The sequence below is a fragment of the Haliotis rubra genome, unplaced genomic scaffold (assembly GCF_003918875.1).
Source record: "Haliotis rubra isolate DU_JTF1 unplaced genomic scaffold, ASM391887v1 Scf15, whole genome shotgun sequence".
Lineage (NCBI taxonomy): Eukaryota > Metazoa > Mollusca > Gastropoda > Lepetellida > Haliotidae > Haliotis > Haliotis rubra.
This window is the reverse complement of record NW_025765447.1, coordinates 1,285,166-1,310,959: the sequence shown is the minus strand read 5'-3', so window position 1 is coordinate 1,310,959 and position 25,794 is coordinate 1,285,166. Positions and strand designations below refer to the sequence as shown.

The window sequence follows — 25,794 nt, the reverse complement described above, 5'->3', positions numbered from 1 at the left end:
GTGGAGAGCGGAACCCCGGTGACATTAATGCCTAAAGCTGCGGGATTTACCTGTTGGACTGATTACAGGTATATACAGGTGTGGAGCTCCTCCTTGCTGGCACACCAGCCAGGCAATCCATACAGGTAATATATAGATAAAGTATATCTATCGTACGGGATACGAGCACACAAGGTGAGAGAGACACATTGACAGGATTGAGACAAGCTGACGTTGAGTACAGATCACAACAGGCCTGAAACAGAACAAGATTGGTCGCTATTTACATTAACAGGTTTGTCTTGATAACGAATGCTTTATATTATGTCCACCCAAAGCGTAATTGAATTACAACATTTTTGAAAATCTTTGAAGTGTTTGACGTAAACATTGTAAACCGGATTACCTTAACAGTACAGTAAGTTACGTAGCTCTGAATAATACTTGTTTAAACATCGTGAAGATTTTCTTTTTAATTCCTTTGCAGGCATTTTGTTTTTTCAAATTTAACTACACACAGCCATATCAGTGACTGAATATGTCTCAATTGAGGATGATTCTTGGCAGTTAAAATTTCAGGCCTGTTAAATTGAATTACAAAGGATCGCCGATAACCAACGCTGGCGAATGGTGAAAGTTTCATGCAAAATCAAGTGCCAGTATTGATTTGCAATTTAAATATTTACCTACCATGACAAACCGAACGAAACTTGAGTGATTACTGGTAACTCCAGCCATAACGACTTCCTCATCAGCGTACTGAACGTTGCCGACTGATTTACAACGTCGACTTACACAAACTGTCAGAGAAATACTGTGAGCGATATCTTTAACGGGAGCAATCGGAACAGGTTGACTTGTGTATTGCACAGTAGCAAACATTGGTCAAATGTATGAGAGTACGGTTTTATTATCTTAAGAGACGGACACATACGCATTTAGCCTCCCAAAAGATAACACATTTTCTACCAAATGATGAAACTTCTGAATCACACTGCAAACATAGCGGGAAGTTTAGGACCGTAATTGATTTCTCAGTAAACACCCAACCCTGGGAACTGTCCACCTGTGCCCCGTCTTTGAATCAGATGGCCAATTCCACCCCAAACTTTGTGCGCCGCGCCAGGATGCCATCGGTCGATTCTGTGCTAGGCACGTGCGGAGCAGACGACAGTAGCAGACGAGATCAACGTGCCGTCAGACGACACGCTTATTCAGACCCAGAGGTACATTTACCGGCTGGGAAGCAAAAACACGAAGAGGGGACTAGCTTCCGGTCTATCGTTAGTCATTTGCTGCGCAGGCGCAGCACAAATGTTTCAGTCCTTTCAAATGAAGAGACGGAGAACCCTGCAACACTCAGAACGGTGATGGAGAAAATATTTATTCATGGAGAAAAAACGTCAAACAAAATGATTGAGTCTCGACGTCGCCTTTCGTTTGCTGACGTTATCTACACACAGTCGACATATCAGCGCGTGCTGGAGAGAAGACGTGCAAGACTGACACTGATGAAGAAAGCAAATAACAAGGTTGGTACCAGGGAGTGTGTTTCATATACATGAGAGGGATGTGCGTGTGCGTGTGCGTGTGCGTGTGCTTGTCTATGTTTATTCAATGTTGCAGTTGCAAATATTTCAGGACCCGTAAAGTGCCGGGTTTTAATTGGTCTTCATTAACCCGTGCTTGTCGTAAGAGGCGACTAAAGGGATCGGGTGGTCAGACTCGCTGATATGGTTGACACAGGTCATCGTATCCCAATTGTGTAGATCGATGCTCATGTTGTTGATCACTGGATTGTCTGGTCTGGGGATATTTCTGAGTGCGGCGTTAAACAAAAAACAATCTCAGCAGTTGGCCGGTCATATCAAAGAGTGAGTAACTATAACGCAGCTTTGACGGCGGGGACACAGGAATGGGATTTTCAAGATTTAACCACAGGCCCCTAGGCAGATAAGATAGGCAGATAATGAAAGTATAGACAGATGAATGGTTATTGAACTTTATTCAGTCAGCATCTATCAGAAGGACCAATGGCAATGTTATATCATTTATATAATGACGTTTATATTGCACACATGTATGGCTTTTTATGTCAGATAAGTACAAACTTTATGGATAAACTACTTCTTTATTCAGGTGATGGACGTATCGATACAGATTCTTGTATCGTTGTAGCAGGATACAAAAATCTGTATCGATACGTCACATCACTTGAATAAAGAAGTTGTTCATCCATAAAGTGTGTACTTATCCGACTCTCCAACTTCTAAAAATGCCGCTCAAAGAAGTGATTTCTTCAGGAGAACCCGAGAACAGTTTTATGATTAGGAAATGTGACCAGAGATAAGCCAGGTGCTGAGATGTGTAAATCCCTTGTAATTGACATAAAACGCTAAAGCATATCGACACTTCATGTGTAGGAAGTCTCGCAAATGCCATATCTTTAAGCCGAAATATACATTCGTAGCCTTTCGCGCATGACTGAAGCACGCTCACGTGATCAAGCTGTTTCCTGTAAACTCAAATGACAACAACAGCTACAATGTTCACAAAAGTACGCTTAATCCATCATAATCTCTGATCTCAAAGTTAAACAAATTTACCTCGTGAAATACCATCAAAGATAAAATAGAAAATATTTGAAGAAACCATGTTCAAACAACCAAGAACATATACGCTTAATGGCTGACTTCAAGTGGTGCCGTAGTTGGCATTAGTTCTGGGTTTGCGGCGTCCTATGGGGCGTGATGAAAACGAGAGGAGTGTAATTGTGCACTGTAATACGGGTTCTAATTGGGAATGCGATCAGAGAAGCTCCGTCGGCGAAGAAAACCGCCGTCAGCATGGTGAGTGTTAAGTGCGAACATTACTGCGATTGTGGGGTGGGGGTCTGAAGTATAAAGTGTTTTGTTGTTAAGACTTACTGATGACATTAAATTATTAATGCCTGGTGGTCACTGTTCAGACATTACAATGTGCCTCATCGGCTTTGAAAGAGACACTGTTTTCATGTTTGTGAAGCTAGGTTTCTCGGGACAACACTAACTAACAAACACACCAATACACATTGTGTTGAAATTTGGGAATGATTCTCATTATGTCGCATGCACATGCTTGCACTATACGTGGACGCCTGTGTCATCAGGCTTTCAGTTATCCGTTCATCGATATTTCGCCTCTGTGCCCAATGTAATCTCTTCGGGCGGATAATCGAGACTCGTGTTGTAGTTTTATATTTACTGTTTGCAATGTCGGTTTTGTACGTTTTGCTGTGTTTTCACTAATCATACTTTTCCCAGTATATTTATGAGGGTCTGCAATCCAGAAAAAACGTAATATAACAAAAATATGTTCATTTCGTCAGCTTAAATTTGAAGAAATGGCTAATGTGTAAGACGTGTATGTTAAGTTGTGCTTAACGTTTTCCAGATGTATAGTTTATCATCACATACACTCTTTAATTCAGAGCCCAATTGAAATACGAAAAATCGTGAAAAACATGGTTGTGTATTTCTTGCAAATAACCTTTACCCTTTTACCTTTACCTGAGTGTCTCCGGCCTTATATGTCATGAGAGGCGGCGGGGTAGCCTAGTGGTTAAAGTGTCTGCTCGGCACGCTGAAGACCCGAGTTCGATTCCTCACATGAGCACTGTGTGAAGCCAATTTCTGATGTCCCCGGCCGTGATATTGCTGGGATATTGCTGAAAGCGGACTACAACATACTCACTCACTCAAGTATCATGAAAGTGCATATATCAAATAAAGCTTCACACCTCAGTAGACTGAAACAGAGGCTTCTCGAGATACGTCACCTCCCATCACTCGTTCAAACATTAGGTCAACGAAATGATTTATTTGTTTTCAAATGTAACATGCTCAAAATATTGTTTGATTGCATGCCTAAAATACAATAATTTACCGTCCTCCCATTAAAAAAACTGTTCATCATGTCTATCCATAACAGTAAACAACGCAGCAGAGGCATTAAGTGAAAACCGCCCATATTAACGGTGAAATATGGGGATTTCTTGATCTTCCGTTCGTGACGGATTTCACCGCGAAAACGTCGCTTTTCACCAAAATTAGAAAAATGTCAGACTCACAATGTCATAAATCAGATGTATTAACGCTGTAGTATGACGTTTGTGTGACCTACTCCACGTTATACAGGTCCCCGTGTTAGAAGCTGGGAGAACGGGCTTGTACATCACGAGACTAAACCTCCAGCTCCTAAAACCCCTTAAACTCCCGTCATTTGTCAGATACCCTGATAGTCAGATACCCAGTTGTCGGATACCCAGGGCCCCGTTCCTCAAAGCGATCGTAGCGCTAAGATGATCGTAACTCCCAAACTTTAACATAGACTTACGACATCGTAGCGCTACGATCGCTTTGAGGAACGGGGCCCTGATTGTGAGATACCCCGGTTGTCAGATATCCTAGTTGTCACATACCCTAGTTGTCAGATACACTACAGTTGTCAGATACCCTAACTCGCGCAAGAGCGAACTGCACGTTACAAATACTGGAACGGACTATATTTTACACATTTCAGTAAAAGGCAGGAGGCCATGGTATATAATGTTTACGGAATTACGTCACGGAGAAGTGTTCATTTGTTGGCATAAACACACTTCGTAGAGGTTTTCAGCTGTTGTTCGGAATAGCCTGACACGAGTGTTCGGAAAAGACGATGTTATTGCTCGGAATAGCCTGGTGTCCTTGTTCGGAAAAGCCGATGTCATTGCTTGGAATAGCCCGACGTCATAGTTCGGAAAAGCCCGACGTCATTGTTCGGAAAAGCCCGACTTCATTGTTCGGTCGTCATTGAAATATTTCTGCATCTATTTTGTGAGTAACTGGAAGCGTATGAAGTAAAGGGACAGCCTATAAGGAAAATGACGTCACACCAAACATTATGACGTCATGATGTCTGTATAGGCCAGTCAGCCAGTATAAGCTTGGAGTTAGTGGCCGCATGCTTGACTGGATAAAAGATTTGTTGAGGGATAGAACTATACAAGTTCGCATTGGAACTTCTCTGTCGGATGTATACATGTTAGAGAATGGAACACCTCAAGGTAGTGTCATCAGCCCAACCTTATTTAATGTTATGATTAATGACCTGTTTGGGAATATCAGTGAAATGGTCGAAACATCACAGTTTGCAGATGATGGAGCGTTGTGGAAAAGGTCCAGTAATTTTGACACTGTCTTTAACGGCATTCAACAATCTCTTCATCTTGTACAGACTTGGTGTGTCCATTGGGGTTTTAAGATTTCAGCTTCTAAATCGTCTGCAATCATTTTTACTCGGAAGAAGATTCCACATAATTCAAAATTGGTTTTGTGCGGTTCTCCTTTGGAGTTTGTGGATAAAGTAAAGTCTGGTTTGATAAGAGGCTTACTTGGAAACCTCATATAGACTATTTGATTCAGAAATGCACTAAAGTCCTGAACCTTCTGAGAAGTATTTCCAGTACCAAATGGGGTGCAGACAGGAAGTGTTTGTTACTGTTGTATCGTGCCCTCATTCGATCACGACTTGATTTCGGCTGTCAAGCCTATGGATCTGCATGTGCTACACAAAAGGCAAGACTAGCTGTTGTTCAGTCAAAAGCCCTACGAATATGCCTTGGAGCATTTAGAACTACCCCTGTTGAGGCTCTCCATGTTGAATCTGGTGAACTGCCTTTAGATCTCAGACGTGAACTGTTAGAAGTTCGGTACATGCTTCAATTGAAATCTTTTGGAATGAAAAACCCTACTTCAGCTGTATTGGGAGATTGTGTTGAGTATTTCCTAGATCCTTGGAAAGACGGCATGGGGCCTTATGGGATGCGTTCTCAGAGAACTGCGTTCCATCATAATGTACGTGATGTTGCCATAGCTGATGTTAGTGTTCTGCCAAAGAAGCCACCATGGTTGCTTGACCTTCCATCAGTTTATCTTGACGTTCTGGAACAAGCAAATAAATCTGATCCGGCGCCTCTTGTTAAAGCTCTTGCCGAGGAACATATCCGAAGTTTACAGTGGATCAATGCAATGCAGATTTACACTGATGGATCTAAGTGCTCAGTGTCCGGTCGTGTTGGTGCAAGTATCTTCATAGCCACTGATAAAGAAAATATCTCTACGATTAGCTGATCACTTATCTGTATTCTCTGCTGAACTTGCAGCAATCATTGAAGCTTTGCGGTGGATTCATTTTTTTGAGACCTGTATCAGCGGTCATTTTCAGTGATTCTGTCAGTTCTTTGCAAGCAATCCAGACAGGTGCCTCCTCAGCAAGACAAGACTTGATCAATATTATTCTTGATCTTTTTAATGAATTAAGTAAAGACCTGTTAGATGTTGAGTTTTCATGGATACCAGCTCATGTTGGAATCTTTGGAAATGAAAAAGCTGATCATTTGGCAAAAGCTGCATTAGCTTTTGATGTCTCAGACGAGGATGAGACAATATTGCCCTCTCCTGCAGAATTATGCACAGTCAGTAAGACCCATGCGCAAGCGAAATGGCAACAGAGATGGACCTCATCCTTAAAAGGACGCCATCTTTATGGCATTGAGCCGTATATAGCTAAAGCAAAATTATCTAGAAACAATCGTAGGGAAGAGGTTCTTTTAACCAGACTTCGTCTTGGGCATTGTGGTCTTGGTGCATATCTAAACATTATTAATAATGATATTCCTGCAAATTGCACAGTGTGTAATCAGCTAGATGATGTTGCTCATTTTTTACTGCATTGTCAAAAAATATGTAACTCATCGTACGGCGATGGTGGGATCTTTGACAGCGCTTAATATTGACCTCTCCTTGACTGGATTGTTGTGTACAAGTAATATCACTCGCAATGATGTTCAGAATGTCATTCTTGCTTACATTAAAGCTTGTGGCAGCTTTACTACTTTGTAAACATTTATCAACGTAGCAAACCTTTATGATGGGCAAGGTGTAAATGGGCCCAGTTGCCCGAACACCTATCAAACTTTCAATTATCCATCCATCCAGCCAGTCAGCCAGCTTGAAAGTGGTTTCACAAGGACGGCGACTAGCTTCACTGATGGCTAGATTTGAGTAATGACGGTTATCTCAGAGTTTGCTGACGCTCTTCTTCATTAGATCAGTTTATTTGGGTAACTTTGTGGGAAAATATTGACATGAACTTCTTACTGTTACTTGGCAACAGTTATTTCAACTCTCATCTGCTTCCTCTGTGTCTATGCCTCAGGCTTGTCCAGTGAACAATTTATGTTTTTGGTTAAAACCTGAAGCAAATTATATTTTCCCTGTGTTTTCTTCTTTAACTGGTGTTTTCTTTTATAGAAATCAGCAACTTGAATATTAAATATCGGTATGAAATACACAATGCCATTTTAGAAAGTTGTCAAATGTAACATATGTTATATTGGGATTACACCGATTCTAGCACCTTTTGGGGGTTGAGTCCCATCCGGGATTCGAACCCACACCCTCAGAGTCAGGCACCTAATCGCCAGCACACAAAGTAAGACGCGTAGACCGCTCAGCCACCGCGGCTTCCACAAAAAAGGAAGTCGGACGACTGGTAGTCTAGACTGCGTACTTTGTGTACCCCTCTGATAAGTGTAAATTGGCACGGTTCCCACGGCCGAAAGCTATGAAATACACAAGGCCATTTAGAAAGTGGTCAAATGTAACATATGTTATATTTGGGATTACACTTTCTCTGTAAATATCGGTATGTTAGTTGAGTCACATTTAACAAGTCAGGAAGTGCGACAGATGTACCTAATATAACAAGTGTGTTATCCTACACACAGTAGTGCACCTTTCCACAAGTCTGGGTTATCGTACAGAATTGACGAAGCTGCCTTAGTTGCACCGTATTTAGCATGTCTGTTGTCCTACACTAGCTACTAAGCTGCTACAGTTGTACATCATTCCACAAGTCTGGGTTATCGTACAGAATTGACGAAGCTGCCTTAGTTGCACCGTATTTAGCATGTCTGTTATCTTACACTAGCTACTAAGCTGCTACAGTTGTACATCATTCCACAAGTCTGAGTTACCGCACCTCACGTGTATACGTGTCCATCGTGGTTCCGTATAGATGCGAGACCGTCTCTGCCTCTTTCAGAGTGACACACACTTACAGACAGACAGAAAGACAGACAGACAGACAGACAGATACACAGGCACAGATAGACCGACACAGACAGACGCACATGCAGTCAAACAAACACACACACGCACGCACGCATACAGAAATATTCACAGACATTCACGCACACGCACGCAAACACACACACACACACACACACACGCATATATTCACAGACACATTGGCAGACAGCAGACAGACAGACACTCTGAACTATTAATGGCGGACAAGTTCTTTCTACTGACTGACATGCTCCAAATGTCCTTCGTACATAGTAATCCTAAAATCAATTTGAAAGGCTATAGGTAATAAGACTTCGGTTTTATCAGTCGATAGCATTGATCGTTTGTTATTCTTAGAACCCTTTTGATCAAACATGTTTTATATCCCGTCTCAAGCAACTGATACCCGTTGAGTGCACTACCGACCGGAAGACGTATGCGTCCATGTTTGATATCGATGGTGGGTAAAAAAATAAACAAACAAAGATTCTTTTTTCAATGGTAATGTATTTGACACGGACATTGGATCATTGTGGTGCTCTAGTCCGACCTGTGTTTTTAGCTGTTTGATTTCACGTTTTGATTTTCTTTTGTAATGTCTTGCTCAAATCTAATTGTCGAGTGTGCACTTTCTTTTGTCCGGTAATGTATATTCAGGACATAAAAAGTGGTGCGTCCTTTTGTCCTTTTTAATAAAAAAGAACCTTTCTATATAGATAAGAATCTTGTATGATAAAACGGTAGGTGAGTAGAGTGTGTGAGTATGGTTTTACGCCGCTTTAGCAAACTTTCAACAATATTGCGGCGGGGGACACCAGAAATGGGTTTCACACATTGTACCCATGTGGGGAATCGAACCCGGTTCTGCAGCGTGACGAGCAGACGCTTTAACCATAAGGATACCCCACCGCCCCCAAAACGTTAGGCACAACACTTTGAGCTTATGAAACTCGATATGATTCTTACCGATTTCTTTTGTCATGGGCATGGGTTTCTCAAGCACATTTTCGTGTGCAGAGTTATGTCCACGAGACGCGATCATGGGTTTGAATCCAAGATTCAGCTTGGTTTTGTTTCTTCATTTGTGGGCGTGCTCGTGTTAGGGGGCATGGTGGTAACCAATTGCTTCTGGCGTTCCTCCGCCATATCGAAATGATGATATAACTGATGTTGTATGCAATAAACCAAAATCACTCACTATTCACAACAATAACCATAAAATCACTTTTGAATGAGTGAGTATGGTTTTACGCCGCTTTTAGCAATATTCCAGCAATATCACGGCTGAGGACACTAGAAAAAAGGCTTCACACATTGTACCCATGTGGGGACTCAAACCCGGGTCTTCGGCGTGATGAGCGAACGCGTAAACTACTTACTACCCCACCGCCCCAAACCACTTGTGAGACGGCCCCTGTATGTGTGTGGCAATGACTCGCATCTCAGTGGGTCATGGGGAACGATATACACAGTGTCAAAATGGTTATATCTGGTAACAGTGGTAAGATTAACACCATAATATATCAGTTTCGATTTGGCGGTGTAACAAAGTTAATAGTGACAAGCTAAGCTAATACAACAGATCACGGAGCAACCAGATAAGACCGCCGAGGAGATTTAGATGCCGCTCGTGTCAAGGCCTAGAAATGATAACATGAAGTCACTCCACCAAGAGAGACATAGAAACACGTGTGTCGTCGTGAATAATCGTGTATGGCTGCGGAAATTATGCGTCATAAGTTTTGAAAGAATTAGTTCCAGAATCCTTAACTTGTCCTTGTTTTAGACTAAATATTCCGGGTTGTTACATTTTCTATGGGTTCATATATTCTAGGTACTCCGATTTCACAAAATGGCGTCTCGTTATTGATGGGAACATTGTGATTATTTAGAGGTTAAAAATGATAACAGAACCAGGTTCCCACATTACGGGTTGGGAAAATTTCTTTTAGAAACTATTATCACCTCTTCCACATACGGAGAGGTGGGGTAGCCTAGTGGTTAAAGCGTTCGCTCGTCACACTGAAGAGCCGGGGTCCATTCCCCACATGGGTACATTCTGTGAAGCCCATTTCTGGTGTCCCCTCCGTCATACTGCTGGAGAAGCGTTTCGTATGGCCTTAATTACAGCTTGTTCAGCTTGACCTGAGCTACTCTACATATGCATGACCCGGGAGGTCAAATGGCACAAACGGCAGATCGGGTTATCTTCATTAAATAGGGGTGCAGAGAATGTTATTAATGTTGCAAGCATACATAGATTCGTTACAGAACTTGTCCCGGAAAACAACACTTCTGAAAAAAAAGACAATCATGTCATTTTTTAATTGAATTGTTTATACAGTCATATGCTATCTAGTTTGGTTTGCTAACTTTACAACTTACAGACGTCAGTTACTTTCACAATCCAATTCACTCTCGCTATCACTCTCTACACCCAGTTCAGTTATCACTTTTTCTATTTCATGTTCAACTGCAATATTTCTGTCCCAGTAGTCGCTTTCCAAATGTTCAACATGGGCACAGCAATCAGTCCACTCGTTTACACCAATCATCTGACACAGGTGCACCCCTTCACAATAATAGACCCAACCAGTTGTGACACGGTCACGCAATTCATTAGTATTCACTTGATCAGGTCAAGCTGAACAAGCTGAACCATCAGATATGAACGACTCTTCTCTATGTTTTGACAGAGATTACTGCGCCGGAAGTTCCAGAGAGTCGCCAAGATAACCATTTTCTGTATACGAGAGTGCCACGCCCATTGTCTCAGGTAACAGGATTATTTTGATTTCAGATATGGCAAGGATTGTTTAAAACAAAAAAATACACTTTATCCGTCATTCAATCCAAAAACTAAATTTCATGTATGAGTAGGTTTTGGTTCTGTATGCAATCTTCGAACATGCGAGGGACACCAGAAAATTTAAACTAGGGTTCCCTCCCTTACTTCGTCCAGAATACGCCGCAATTATGGGGTGTCATGTACAATAAACATTGCAAAATGTCCACCCACAATCATATGGCATGGAATGACTATAGGACGTTTCATAAACAGTTCTCCACTGTCATCACGTACATATATTTCAGGAACAACGACGACGATGAGTTATCTCCCTTTGTGAAGCCACTGAACTTCCGGGAATACCCTGCAATGGCGGGCGTGGAACTAATGTTTGACCCGTCAAGGTTCAAGGCCAATAAGCAGGTGAACATTGTCACACATACATTGAAAACAGTTTCCTAGCTGCACACTCTTGAAAGATGTGTAAACAATATTCAAACACTTCTGTTTCTTAACCTTAGGGTCATTTCAGATGAATGTTAATGTTAAAACAGTAATGGCAATTCAGTAAAGATGGATGTGGAGTAATGATCAATGGCTCTTTGTTATTTTTTAATACTTTAGTGGCTCATTAATATTTGTTTAAAACATGTGTTATGTCTCAGAGAACATTAGATCTGTCCCAAGTTGTGAAACCTACGTTGTATACGTTTCAAGCATCAGTGACAATAATGATGCTCAATGCTGTTCTCTGTGTTGACATTTTCAGTTGAATAGCTGACCTGCCTTTGCATGTGTTTGTGACGGCTGATTATGAAATCTCAAAGAGAACCTTTTTGTGTTGTATGGTGCATCTTGGTTGATTTTGACACTGTGTCCTTGTATTTGTAAGGGCGACAACGCGACAATGTCCATAAAAGATTCCATAAAAGCCCGTATCTAGATTTATTGGGAACAGGTTCGTTCTAGCACATCGATCTTTGGAGCGTATATCTGATTTATATGTTAGAGACATATTTTATGAATGACGTACGTCACTTGTAACAATAATGTGTGATGCAGACGAGAATATCAGACGACATCAGACGGATCCTGAGCAAACCCCCCTCCGACAGGACGGATCAGGAGCTGTACACGGTAAGTGAGCAAACCTCCCTCCGACAGGACGGATCAGGAGCTGTACACAGTAAGTGAGCAAACCCCCCTCCGACAGAACGGATCAGGAGCTGTACACGGTAAGTGAGCAAACCCCCCTCCGACAGAACGGATCAGGAGCTGTACACGGTAAGTGAGCAAACCTCCCTCCGACAGGACGGATCAGGAGCTGTACACGGTAAGGTTGTAAACACGTATATACACTGTGAGTTTCCAAATATTCTTTATCACTTATCCTACATTTGAACTGGTCTTCAGCAACCCATGCTTGTTAAAGGCGACTATAACTGGATCGGGTGGTAAGGATCGTTGATCTCGATGATGCATCCCACCTGCGTTGATAGATGCTCATGATATCAATCACTGGGTTGTAGACTCCATTATATACATGTCTTCAGTTTCTGATACATGATATTTCTGTAAGGTAATAAGTTCTCTATCAGATAATGTCATTCTCAAAATAATGGCTGTCGATGCCATTATTTCGGAAATATACTCATGCCAATAATGGTTGTCACCCCTCCCCAACCCCCACACCCACCCTGCACCCCTCCAATTAAAAAACATTGAAGGGGGTGACAACCATTATTGGCATGAGTATAGTTGCGATATGACCTGAAATAGTTCGAAATAATTAAGGAAACATAAAAAGTTCCATTTATGTTTCAGCCTTCTATACAAAAGAAACAATCGTTTTAAAGGAGTTTGGCAAACGTATTGAATACAGAATATTGTTGTTTTGTTTTCCACTAGGCTCAGATAGCATTGCGGAATATCACGTGTTTTCAAGAATACCCAGCCCGGATGCAGCGCCTCCTAGCGGCAGTTGGCATTTATGAAAGGTTAGAGTGAGTGAGTGAGCCACGTGGGATTGAACGTAACGTCATTCACGTCACGGGTATGAGTGATACAGGGTTGAACGTAACGTCATTCACGTCACGGGTACGAGTGATACAGGGTTGAACGTAACGTTATTCAAGTCACGGGTACGAGTGATACAGGTTTGAATGTAACATCATTCATGACACTCCATTTAAATATGGAGTGTTTACTTTCTGTCAGAATGTAACCCAAAAGTGAGTGGTAGTTTTAAACGCCACGAACACTGCTGACATAACACTGCAATACGACAGCTTCTACGTCAACATCACAAACTGAAAAGACGGGGCGATGGTGAAGCCGAGTATTGAAACCAAAACATTCATGGTTTCCTCGTTTCATCATGTGTCGCCTATATTTCAGCTTTAACACTAACACCAAGCTCTTCTTTGATGGAAGTTGGATATGACGAAACATCGGCCATAACGAACATAATTTAACTTCCCGATCTAACGAAATCATTTCACCTTTGCCCTATCTTTACAGTACTTGTTAGAGTGTATTAATTAATTTGTTATTTGTCCACGTAAATTGTAAAGCTGTATATGTGGTATCTGACATTTCTATACAGCTAGTAGTTCTTCTGAATGAAAGTCGTTAAAGATGTGATCTGAACCGACACATGTTGATATTTACAAAACAAGGGAGTTTATAGATTATTCGAATTTCCTCTCATAGCATTTCTTATAGCAAATAGAAACGTGCGATGTACATCAGTCTAGACCAGACCACAATGTTGATGCAAAATGTCAGATACTTCCAGGAATATTCCACAACGCTGTGTAGTCTCAGATTACCAAAGTCTGGCATTACCGACTTCATTACAGGGACACACAGGTAGATTGTCCAGACCATCTGTCTGCACACTGAACACCCTTCTTGAAACTTCCCAGACTAATCAAATCTTCAGATCTGCACCATTAATATTAATTTCATATTTAATAAATAGCATTGCATTGTTAAAGAACTTATGTCACATACCATTATCGTAAAAGCTGCAACTTCATATGTAATGTATAGTATTACATTGTTGAAGAATGTATGTCGCAGACCATTGTCGTAAAAGCTGTAAACAGGCTATAACAGTCATGTAACATTAAGAAATGTCATACTTGGGTAAACAAGACTATAAAAGAATTCAGATCTTCAGATGTACATCACACACGAATACTTGTATTACTGACTCTGTAGATGGTTCATGTTGCATATTGAACCTTGACACGATACCATTAGCAGCTACAAGGGTCCATGGAGGTGCAATGATGAAGCTGTGTGTCACATAATGGTGCACAGCTGGACAAAATGAACACAACAATACTTACTGCATTGTACATGATTTTCATGCAGAAATATCTGGGGAAGGAGCAAAATGATTACCGTGATCATCCATTCTTCACAGGTCGTTTCGCTTCAACCGAAATTTTCTTTACTTTCTGTCAGGAGAGCAAAAAACTTGAAATCCGGTACCGATGATACACAGATAGAGCTTTTATGCACTCATGTAGTCTAATTTTGATATGTTGTAGAAGGTACAAATACCAATTTTGATATATTGGGGTAACAAAATACCACTTTACTAACTAGGAGTGACTGAGTGAGTGAGTATGGTTTTACGCCGCTTTTCCAGCAATATTCCAGCAGTATTACGGCAGGGGACACCGGAAATGGGCTTCACACATTGTACCCTTGTGGGGAATCGAACCCGGATCTTCCGCATGACGGGCTAACGCCTTAACCACTAGGTCCCCCCACCGCCCCCTCATAACTAGGATGATATTGAATTGTTTTTACCGCCTGTTTTACTGGAACCCATTTCATAATAAGATATGGGTTGTTCTGTCGAATGAATTGTCCAGTCGCATTTTCCTCGTGGGTTCCTTGAGAATACTAGCTTTTATTTAATCGGTCATAGTTGATGAACGTTATAGAAGCGTATGGCTGATTAATTAGAGGTTCCAAAGCAATTTCCACTCTCTTCCGGCAAGGTTTGAGGCGAGACGAGTGCTAGTTCGACAAGGTCATCCTGCATCGTCCTTCTATTTCATCCTGTCAGGAACAGGTAGGTGTTCTGAAGACGTTCTAGCCACGTGATTGATGGATGAGTGAGTGAGTGAGTTAGGTTTTACGCCGCTTTTAGCAATATACCAGTAATATCACGGCGGGGGACACCAGAAATGGGTATTGGTCTTTATTGCAGAGAATTTTTATTTTGCGATATATTGCGATCAGAAAGGATATATTGCGATATGTATTGCAATTTATTGCAAGAAGGTTTTTTAAACAAACATCTACTTATAATCGAGTTAATGTTTGATTATAGAGCAAATCACAACAAAATCACTATGCTTGATTAAGCTTTAATAAAAAAAATTAATCATGGCAAAATAGAAATGTAAAAAATATTTGGCACAAATGAAACAAGGACAATTAACAACATTAACACAGTGCCTCAACCTAAAATGCTGCCATATTGAAGCCTTTGCCCAAATATTTGGCATCACAATAAATTGTTCGTTGTTGGGGGTCGCCATTTTACAACAAACGCATGACTTCCGGTGTGAAAAACAGAATTATCCGGAGATTTCCGAGTGTTACGAAGTTTTCCGAATGCATGTCAAAATACCGGTTTTCGATCAGCGTATCGCAATACGTATCGTTTTCATGTCTGAACTGGTAAATACCGGTAAACCGGTTATATTGCGCAGCCCTAGAAATGGGCTTCACACATTGTTCCCATGTGAGGAATCGAACCCGGGTCTTAGGCGCGACTTGCGAACGCCTTAACCACTTGGCTAGCTACCCCACCGCCCCCATGATTCATGGGACACCCTGTGTTCTCAGGTAATCAGAGTGAGTGAGTGAGTTGGGTTTAATGCCCCTTTGACCAGTTTGTTTGTTGGTTAACGCCACACTCAGCAATACCCCCGCTATATGGCGACGGTCTGTTAATAATCGAGTCTGAACCAGACAATCCAGCCATCTACAGCATGAGCATCGATCTACGCAATTGGCATACAATGATATGTGTCAACCAAGTCAGCGAGCCTGACCACCCGATCCCGTTAGTCGCCTCTTAAGACAAGCATGTGTTGCTGAAGACCAATTCTTACCCGGATCTTCTCGGGTCCCTAGTGATGCAAGTCTCAGGGCTTTACAACTTTGGTGAAACCCAGAAGTCTGGCTGTGCGGTGCTGACAACCAAGAACCCAGCTAACATACAACGTTTTCGAAACGTTGAAGATTGGTAAGGTCATGACACAACGTTGTCACAACGTCAATATTATGTCATTTTATAACGTTATGTCACAACGTAATAGCAACGTTGCAAATTTACGTTTGGAAACGTCATGTTTTGGGCTCTTAAAAATCACACCAGCGTTTCTTTATAACTTGGTGTCACAGAGTTCTGTAAAACGTTTCACTTGGAGATTCTTTCTTCACTATTCAGCTACAACTTCAGAAAACACACGACCAAAACAACATGCAATTTGACGAATAAACATTGAAGTGAATGTATGCATTGTTTCATATGTACTGTTCACTAAGTACTGGGAAAACTATTCAAATAGAACGCTAAGACAACGTGACCTACGTTGGCATCAAATAACTTTAACCTTGTGGCGACATTTACATGTCGTGTCACAATGTCAACGTTGTGACAACGTAAATGGGAGTTCACAGAATAACGTTGTAACAACGAAAGCATAACGTTCTGACAACGTTGTGACAGCGTGAAATTGTTACCCGGGAAGCATCAACAGGGATCTGGTGTTCGAACCCACAACATCGGTTTCTTGCATCCCAATTTCTATCTAACCGTCAAAAGCGTCAATAAATATCATTTTTGATTGACCATGTTTATCGTATCCAGTGGTTGTCATGGTGATGGATTGTGACCGGAAGTACGCCCGACCAGTGGCCTATCTGTACAAGGGACAGACATTTGGGGTAAGCTATCAGCAAAAGTGTCATTCATTAGACTGTTTATTTTGTTAACCAACCAGCCAACTCAAGGTGGCAAAGAAAAGAGCCTAAATCGTTTTAGAAAAGTAGAAATGGGGCCTGTAGAACCCACGCACTCCCCAGTGAGTGATCCAGGGTATACCAGGTGCCGCCTCTGAAGGGTTTTTAATCAGATGGTCCCATATAGGGTTGTTGTATTTGTTATCTTTATATAGATATGAATTTCCCGTAAACAATATCACAAACATCAATATTTTAATGGCATTTTACCGTTTGCTTGTATGTTAGAAATATATCTGACAATAGTGAAAACGAATGCAAGCATATTTTATCCTCAACAGGAACTAGCGATTATCAACAGAACGTCTCGACAGTCGACCGTACTCGCCAAGGAGAGCTCCGAGTTCCTCACGATCTCCGTGGAGGTGAGTTAATAACACCATAATGTTCACCATGATTTGCAAGAGTTAATAACACACTGGTTCATAATGTGCCTCGTGATGTGCGAGAGTGAGTGAGTGAGTTTGCTTAGTTTACGTTAGTTTTACAAATACTGCAGCAATATCATGGAGGGGAGGCTGACTGAGTTTTGGTTTTACGCCGCTTTTAGCAATATTCCAGCAGCATCACGGCCGGGGACACCAGAAATGGGCTTCACACATTGTACCGATATGGGGATTCGAACCCGGGTTTTCGGCGGATGGAGGGGGAGAGCAGATATGGGGTCAATATATAGTGCTTGTGTGGTGAATCGAACATAAGTCTTAGGTGTAAGGAGCGAACGCTTTAACCACAAGGCTACCCCTCGGCCAGCCGCCATATTGCTGGGATATTGCTGACTGGCGTTAAACAACATACAAACAGACTCGGCCCTGAGTCGCAAGGTTTGTTGTAAAATACTTGACATTGTGTGATTATAATGTTCCTCATGACTCGCACGACTGACTGACTGAGTTTGGTTTTACGCCACTTTTAGCAATATTCCAGCAACATCACGGCGGGGGGACACCAGAAATGGGCTTCACACATTGTGCCCATGTGGGGATTCGAACCCGGGTCTTCGGCGTGACGAGCCAACGCTTTACCCACTAGGCTACCCCACCGCCCCGACTCGCACGAAAGACATTATGACACACTAACTTGTTTAAAGTGTTCCTCGCTGTTCCTTTGCGAGAAGTCTAGTTTATAACATACGTGTGTATAAAGGTCTTCGCAATCTCAGTACAGGAGAGTTTATAGCCCAATGTATAATGTGTCCATGCGATGTTTTCATATGCTCAATAACGTTTACTGGAAGCTCATTCATGACCAAATTCGTGAGTTTTAAATGGTAGAGAACGCCTGCGCACTTTGACTTTCCCCTCAAGTGAACTGATGTGGTGTTACTGAGAAATTACTGATCAAAGCTAATTTGAATCCAAATCCGCCACCCATTGAAGTTTTGTTCAAGCAACATATTTCGCTACTGCATTATCCAAAGCAATCGTAAAATATAGTTTCACAATACGGCTTGCTGTGAAAGGGAGACAACTGAGGCGGGACTATCGGAGGGAAAAACTGATATTTTGTATTTCAAGTCGCGAAGATTAGCGACTAAAAATGTTGATATACGATATAGGTACACTCACAAATAGCAGGACGCCGTATTACATGCCTGATTTGGAATTGTCTTTAATGCGATGTATGAACAGTGGGTGAGTGAGTGGGTGCAGTGAAACTTCTGTTTACGCAGACATATTATTAACCAAGAATGGGCGTCACACACTGTACCCATTTGAAGATCGAACCTGTGAACGCGTTAACTTACTGTCACCTATTACCAATGAAGGGCAACATAATCAGCGCCATGATGCTTGCATTAATGTTTTAACTAATAGTCTTTGTGATTTATTAATCAGTAGAATTTCATTTTCCATGGAAACCGTTGGGCTAATGTACCATTGGGCGGTACTTTGGTCATTGTACAATATGGCGATTATCGATTTTAGTGAGTTGATTGTTTTGCTTTTAATTGAATTCATTTTTTAAATATTGTCCAGTTACAAAACCAGTGACTCTAGATTATTCATTAGGAATATCAATAATTCACCAGCCTCCCTGTTGTACTTTCAAGGACTTCGACGAAGCGTCGAGATCTGCCGTATTGAGTCCAAATTACTCTCTATTGTAATTCTTAATGACTTGTATCGTACAGATACTGACATTCGGCTTGATGAATTATGTGTTAGGCGTTTACATTTTTATATGCGATAATTGGTAGGCCTTTTGAAACGTTAACAAATGAAAAGCAGTTAAAAAATCGTCATTCATGATTATCCAGTGTATCGCGGATCTGAATGATAAAAGCTCTGTACTTTTTGTCACCAAAGCCTCGTTTTCAGCCAGATTCGCATGACGCAAACCTAAAATCATCGTCCAATCAGATTGCTCTCACAAGCGAGAGAAATTCTGAGCTCAGCTTAAGCTATGACAGGTGGAAACGGTAAAGACATTTCGTAGCATCCATGTCAAATGGACCAGAATATTGATGAGAATGGTATGCTCCTAGTGATTTGGACATATCATGCACAATAATGGCCTATTATCTTTTATCAAAATAGGATTGGGGTATAATAGACTGGATAGTCGACAATGCAGATTGTGTTCATGACTTCAATTAAATGTTGATTGTTGTGTGGAATTACTGTGTCAGATTACTCTCTTATTTCTCACTTACCTTCCAAGTTTACGCTCATATTTCCCTACGACAATATTGGACTATATGCACTGTTACATTCATATAGATTTTTACTGTGAGTGTGTTTTTAGATTTAGTTTTCGTTTTTAAAATGGGAAGACACAACATACAATAGGAAAGAATGTTTTGGCGTAAATGTTTTGAGTTTTTGAATGTTTATGAAATATTTATTCGTTATGAAATATAATGCGCATGAGAGACTGATTATCAAAATGTGAAGACGTTTGTCTGATGCAGTAAATGAGTTCCAATCTCAAAACAGGTTTCTTCTCTGCGCGGGTGTGTAACGCTTCTATTTAATTCAGGTTTCATGAAGATTCAATACTCTTCTTTCTGAAAATGAAATGAAGCATCGCAAAAATAATTATATTTTTCCCAGTCCTATTTCATGATTTCAGTTACTGTGCATGTATTTAGATTATGTTTGCTAGTGAGTTTGTCGTATCGCCGCTTGGAATAGTATGTTTTAATAATCATTTGACGCGGTGTTGGGAAAGGAATTCGAAAGCCCGAAGTGATGCGGTTTTTAGACCTTTACCATTTTGTTCTACTCCACAAACATGTGTAATGGTTTGAAATACCAATACCAATAAATCTAGAAATACCATCAGTGCGAATTCGAACCCACGTGTCGATCATGACTAAGGGAAGCATCTCTGTATAGCGGTAGACATTACTCCGGTTAGATTTATCAAGTTTGAAATGTGTGTGAGTTATTAGGTAAATATGTCTCAAAGTGCCTATATTTCATCATCCCCAGGACTACCATAGAATCTTCATGGCTGGAGGTGTGAAGTGCCTCACAGACCCGGACCACGAGGACTTCATCAGGTAGGACACACACGAGAACCTGCATGTCCTCGAGAAACTGAATGTCGACAGTTAACTACGGATATAGCGAACTAGTTTATAACGAACTGACGAATATAGCGAACTCGTTTATAACTAACTGACGGATATAACGAACTCGTTTATAACGAACTGACGGATATAGCAAACTGATGGATATAGCGAACTCGTTTATAACGAACTGACGGATATAGCGAACACGTTTATAACGAACTGACGGATATAGCGAACTCGTATATAACGAACTGACGGATATAGCGAACATGTTTATAACGAACTGACAGATATAGCGAACTCGTACATAACGAACTGACGGATATAGCGAGCATGTTTATAACGAACTGACGGATATAACGACCTGTTTTGGCTAGTACATGTGCTCGTACAACGGTCTCTATATACCCTCCATGAAGGGAGAATGATCACAGGTATTCAGATATGTTCACATATGTATCTTAGTTAATTTCAAAGACGTCATCACAGAGTTTTATTGTTAAAAAAACCCTCACACGATCTGACGACATCTACTGTTTATGACGTCATAAATTGCTCAAATATACAGATAACAATTGACAATTCACGCCATTCGAAACCGTTAAAACTAGCTTTCTAACTTGCACAGGTGGTGTTCAAGCTGTTAAACAATTCTGTCGAAGCCAACGATTACCAAAATTAAACACTATCTCCCATTCTACCGTTTTATTTATACCATCTAAACAAACAAAATCAAGGTTCACGGTATTTCTATAAAATACTTATTAAAAACTATGCGAGAGAAATAATCACTTCGCCAAATGGGAGTACGACCTTGGACATGATATCAACGAACAAGACAGGGAGAGTATCAATTCTATCCCGTTTAGCTGCACGAACCTGACTGGACTACAGTGGTTCCAATGTCAAATCTTACACTATATTTTGCCAACGAACTGTCTTCTCACTAAGTTGGGTTACGTAGACAGTACAAAATGCAGTTACTGTTCTAAAGAAATGGAAGAGGTCATACATATATTTTGGGAATGCTAAATGAGCTCCATCCGTAAAGACCTGGAAACTTGGACATCGCACGAAATGCAAAGTCCGGTAACAATATCCAAAGAACATTTTGTTTTTGGCTATCTATCGAAAAATAACAATCCTTTAAACCTTGTCACTATCCTGAAAAACGAGTCATTTTCAACATTAGAAATAATAACTACCCACCAACATTCCAGAGCTCACTGAATTTTATAAGTTAACAAAGAATACCTCTGTCATTAATTGTAATAGTCTACCTCAATACGGGTAGGACAGACTGCCATGCAAAACCGTGTAAATGCTTAAGATAAATAAACAATTTATATAAAAATTTAAGTTGTTCATGACGTCTCAACAGGCTGCCTGCATTGACGTTTCTCTGTAAGGGAGACCTACATTCGTTTTTCTTCTCTTGTGTCATAATTTCAATGCATAGTGTACAAGGGGTAAATTAAGATCAGTCCAAGGTGAATGAATGAAGCAATGGTTCGGGAATATTCATTTGATTAGGACAGATTATCGTTCCTCATATATGCTTATGGTTAATATTCTCAATTGTGTTATAAAATATAAATGATTGCACATATGAGCCTGGGGAAAGGTGTATGACGTTAGTTAGATGTAGAATACAGGATCCTCAGATTCAGCATCATAGATTCTCGTGTTGTGTGTTTGTGTTAAATGTCGCAGTTACTAAAATGTCGGGACCCGTGAAGATCCGGCTTAGAATGGGTCTTCAGCAACCCATGCTTGTCGTTAAAGCCGACTGACGGGATGACACGTTTCATCGTATCCCAATTGCGTAGATCGATGCTCATGCTGTTGATCACCGGATTGTCTGCTCCAGATTCAATTATTTACAGACCACCGCCATATAGTTGAAATATTGCTGAGTGCAGCGTTAAGCGACAAACAAACACAAAATTATCTTCTGTCCAGAATAAATGCTGTTGGTGTATATTCGTCCTACATCATTACACATTGTAATGCTTTCATTCCATTGTTCTTGTAGAAACAAACACAAAATTATCTTCTGTCCAGAGTAAATGCTGTTGGTGTATATTCGTCCTATATCATTACACATTGTAATGCTTTTATTCCATTGTTCTTGTAGAAACAAACACAAACTTATCTTCTGTCCAGAAAAAATGCTGATGGTGTATATTCGTCCTATATCATTACACATTGTAATGTTTTTATTCCATTGTTCTTGTAGAAACAAACACAAAATTATCTTCTGTCCAGAAAAAATGCTGTTGGTGTATATTCGTCCTATATCATTACACGTTGTAATGTTTTTATTCCATTGTTCTTGTAGAAACAAACACAAAATTATCTTCTGTCCAGAATAAATGCTGTTGGTGTATATTCGTCCTATATCATTACACATTGTAATGTTTTTATTCCATTGTTCTTGTAGAAACAAACACAAAATTATCTTCTGTCCAGAATAAATGCTGTTGGTGTATATTCGTCCTATATCATTACACATTGTAATGCTTTTATTCCATTGTTCTTGTAGAAACAAACACAAAATTATCTTCTGTCCAGAATAAATGCTGTTGGTGTATATTCGTCCTATATCATTACACATTGTAATGTTTTTATTCCATTGTTCTTGTAGAAACAAACACAAAATTATCTTCTGTCCAGAATAAATGCTGTTGGTGTATATTCGTCCTATATCATTACACGTTGTAATGTTTTTATTCCATTGTTCTTGTAGAAACAAACACAAAATTATCTTCTGTCCAGAATAAATGCTGTTGGTGTATATTCGTCCTATATCAGTACACATTGTCCCATATCAGAAAAATGCTGTTGGTGTACACATTGTAATGCTTTTATTCCATTGTTCTTGTAGAAACAAACACAAAATTATCTTCTGTCCAGAAAAAATGCTGTTGGTGTATATTCGTCCTATATCATTACACATTGTAATGTTTTTATTCCATTGTTCTTGTAGAAACAAACACAAAATTATCTTCTGTCCAGAATAAATGCTGATGGTGTATATTCGTCCTATATCAGTACACATTGTAATGTTTTTATTCCATTGTTCTTGCAGAAACAAACACAAAATTATCTTCTGTCCAGAATAAATGCTGTTGGTGTATATTCGTCCTATATCATTACACATTGTAATGTTTTTATTCCATTGTTCTTGCAGAAACAAACACAAAATTATCTTCTGTCCAGAATAAATGCTTTTGGTGTATATTCGTCCTATATCATTACACATTGTAATGCTTTTATTCCATTGTTCTTGTAGAAATCATTTCTACTTTTTATGTGTACCATAAACATCATGGCATGTTGTGAGGATGGAGTTTCATCTGCCTTCTTCCCACAGACATCTGAGATTCCTGGACGGCTGGCCGTTATGGAGGCTCCAGGAACATCCAGCCAAGTGCCTCTTCCTCTACTTTAAGTGAGTCACGATTGAATGTTGTTTTACGCCACAGAAAAAAAGGAATCTTGACAAGGAAGTTAGTGATTGATATCAAGAGTTACGATCCATGTCATGATGAAACAGAATCAACTAGGTCCTCCAGTGTGACTACTCACTCCTCAGAGTTTTGTCTGTTCTTGAACACCGCAATGTTTAAGCTACATGACGGCGCACTGTAAATGACCGAGATTCCTTCAGACATTCCAATGACTGACATCATACGCGTCAACTAAGCCAGCCAAGCAGATAACTCGCTGCAGAAACGCCAAAGTATTTCTGTAGTGAGTGAGTTTAGTTTTACGCCGCTTTAGCAATATTCCAGCAATATCACGGCGGGGGACACCAGAAATGGGCAACACACATTGTACCCATGTGGGGAATCGAACCCGGGTCTTCGGCGTGACGAGCGAACGCTTTGACTACTAGGGCTACCGCTCCGCGCCTTTTGTAGCGAGAGAGTAGAATTAAGAAGTCCTCATATGATACAGTGTGTATACCAGTATACGTGTATCCCTGGTGTCTGGTGGGACAACTTTAAACGCACATGCAAATTCAAAGTAACATTTTAAATCGTTTCATGGATTAGTGAGTATCCCAGGATAAGGACACATGACCATACCATTTTTTGCACAAACCTATGTCTATTTTCTCAACTCCGCCCTTCTGATCTGACATGTTTACCTTCCCGCGACGTCTTTAGACGCGGAGACGTGTTGGTCAAGGACAGCCACTACTCCGACTGGCTCATCGTTGTCAAATCTGTAAGTTGAACTCCTTTATTACCACATCCACAACATATAGGCGATGATCCTCAGTGTGACTGCTCTACAGTCGGGTGTCGCTCTCCAGACCTAACTGTTGTAGGATGTGCCCTGTGTGTAACTGGAAACATTGTTATTCGGGTGTTTGTGACGTATAGATGTTATTAGAGTGAATGAGTTTAGTTTTAGGCCGCACTCAGCAATATTCCAGCTATATGGTGGCTGTGTGTAAATAATCGAGTGTGGACCAGACAATCCAGTGATCAACAGCATGATCATCGATCTACGCAACTGGGATACGATGACATGTATGAACCAAGTCAGCGAGCCTGACCACCCGATCCCGTTAGACGCCTCTTACGACAAGCCTGGGTTACTGAAGATCAATTCTAAGCCGGACCTTCACAGGTCTATGGCTATTAGAAGTGTAACGATACGGTGAGGCCGTATATGAAGCGTATCCAGATAATACGGATGCGATACGGTTCGTATCCCGACATAGCACGTTTATTTCATTGATTTACATTTTCCCTTTTTGCAGGTGACTCACAGCCCGCTATCATTTGTTTTTAAAATTAAAAAGCAAAGATAGGATATTGTGGATGGGAAACATTAGGGCTTAGTTGACTGTGATGATTCTACTATTAATAGCCAACTGTGTAATACTAGAAACTCTGTGTAAGCTGGTTCTTCAACAGCTTCTGTTATTATTCATATGTGACTTGTAATATTGCGATTTAGGAGTTGTAAATAGATGTATTGTATAACTAGCTTTATATCGAGGTAAAAATACAATATTACACCCCTAAAGGATGCAGGTTAGATTGAGAAGACAATTAACTGAGCCCCGGACTTCAGCTGTTGGTTACCTGTACACTGATGGGCAGTGTCCAGTAACACTTCAGCTGTTGGTTACCTGTACACTGATGGGCAGTGTCCAGTAACACTTCAGCTGTTGGTTACCTGTACACTGATGGGCAGTGTCCAGTAACACTTCAGCTGTTGGTTACCTGTACACTGATGGGCAGTGTCCAGTAACACTTCAGCTGTTGGTTACCTGT

At 40.6% G+C, this 25,794-nt stretch overlaps 1 protein-coding gene across 1 annotated transcript in view; it reads left to right on the top strand.

Annotated features, from left to right (window-relative positions):
- The first annotated feature begins 129 nt into the window (after positions 1-129).
- LOC124270147 overlaps positions 130-25,794 on the top strand; it is a 45,713-nt gene continuing 20,048 nt past the window's right edge. The window contains exons 1-12 of the mRNA XM_046705175.1: positions 130-274; positions 559-1,511; positions 10,829-10,908; positions 11,226-11,343; positions 11,983-12,057; positions 12,829-12,917; positions 14,940-15,013; positions 16,826-16,902; positions 17,259-17,342; positions 20,415-20,485; positions 23,874-23,951; positions 24,673-24,733. Of these exons, the coding sequence (XP_046561131.1) occupies positions 873-1,511; positions 10,829-10,908; positions 11,226-11,343; positions 11,983-12,057; positions 12,829-12,917; positions 14,940-15,013; positions 16,826-16,902; positions 17,259-17,342; positions 20,415-20,485; positions 23,874-23,951; positions 24,673-24,733 (1,446 nt within the window). The 5' untranslated portion in view covers positions 130-274; positions 559-872. The remainder of the gene's footprint in view (positions 275-558; positions 1,512-10,828; positions 10,909-11,225; positions 11,344-11,982; positions 12,058-12,828; positions 12,918-14,939; positions 15,014-16,825; positions 16,903-17,258; positions 17,343-20,414; positions 20,486-23,873; positions 23,952-24,672; positions 24,734-25,794) is intronic.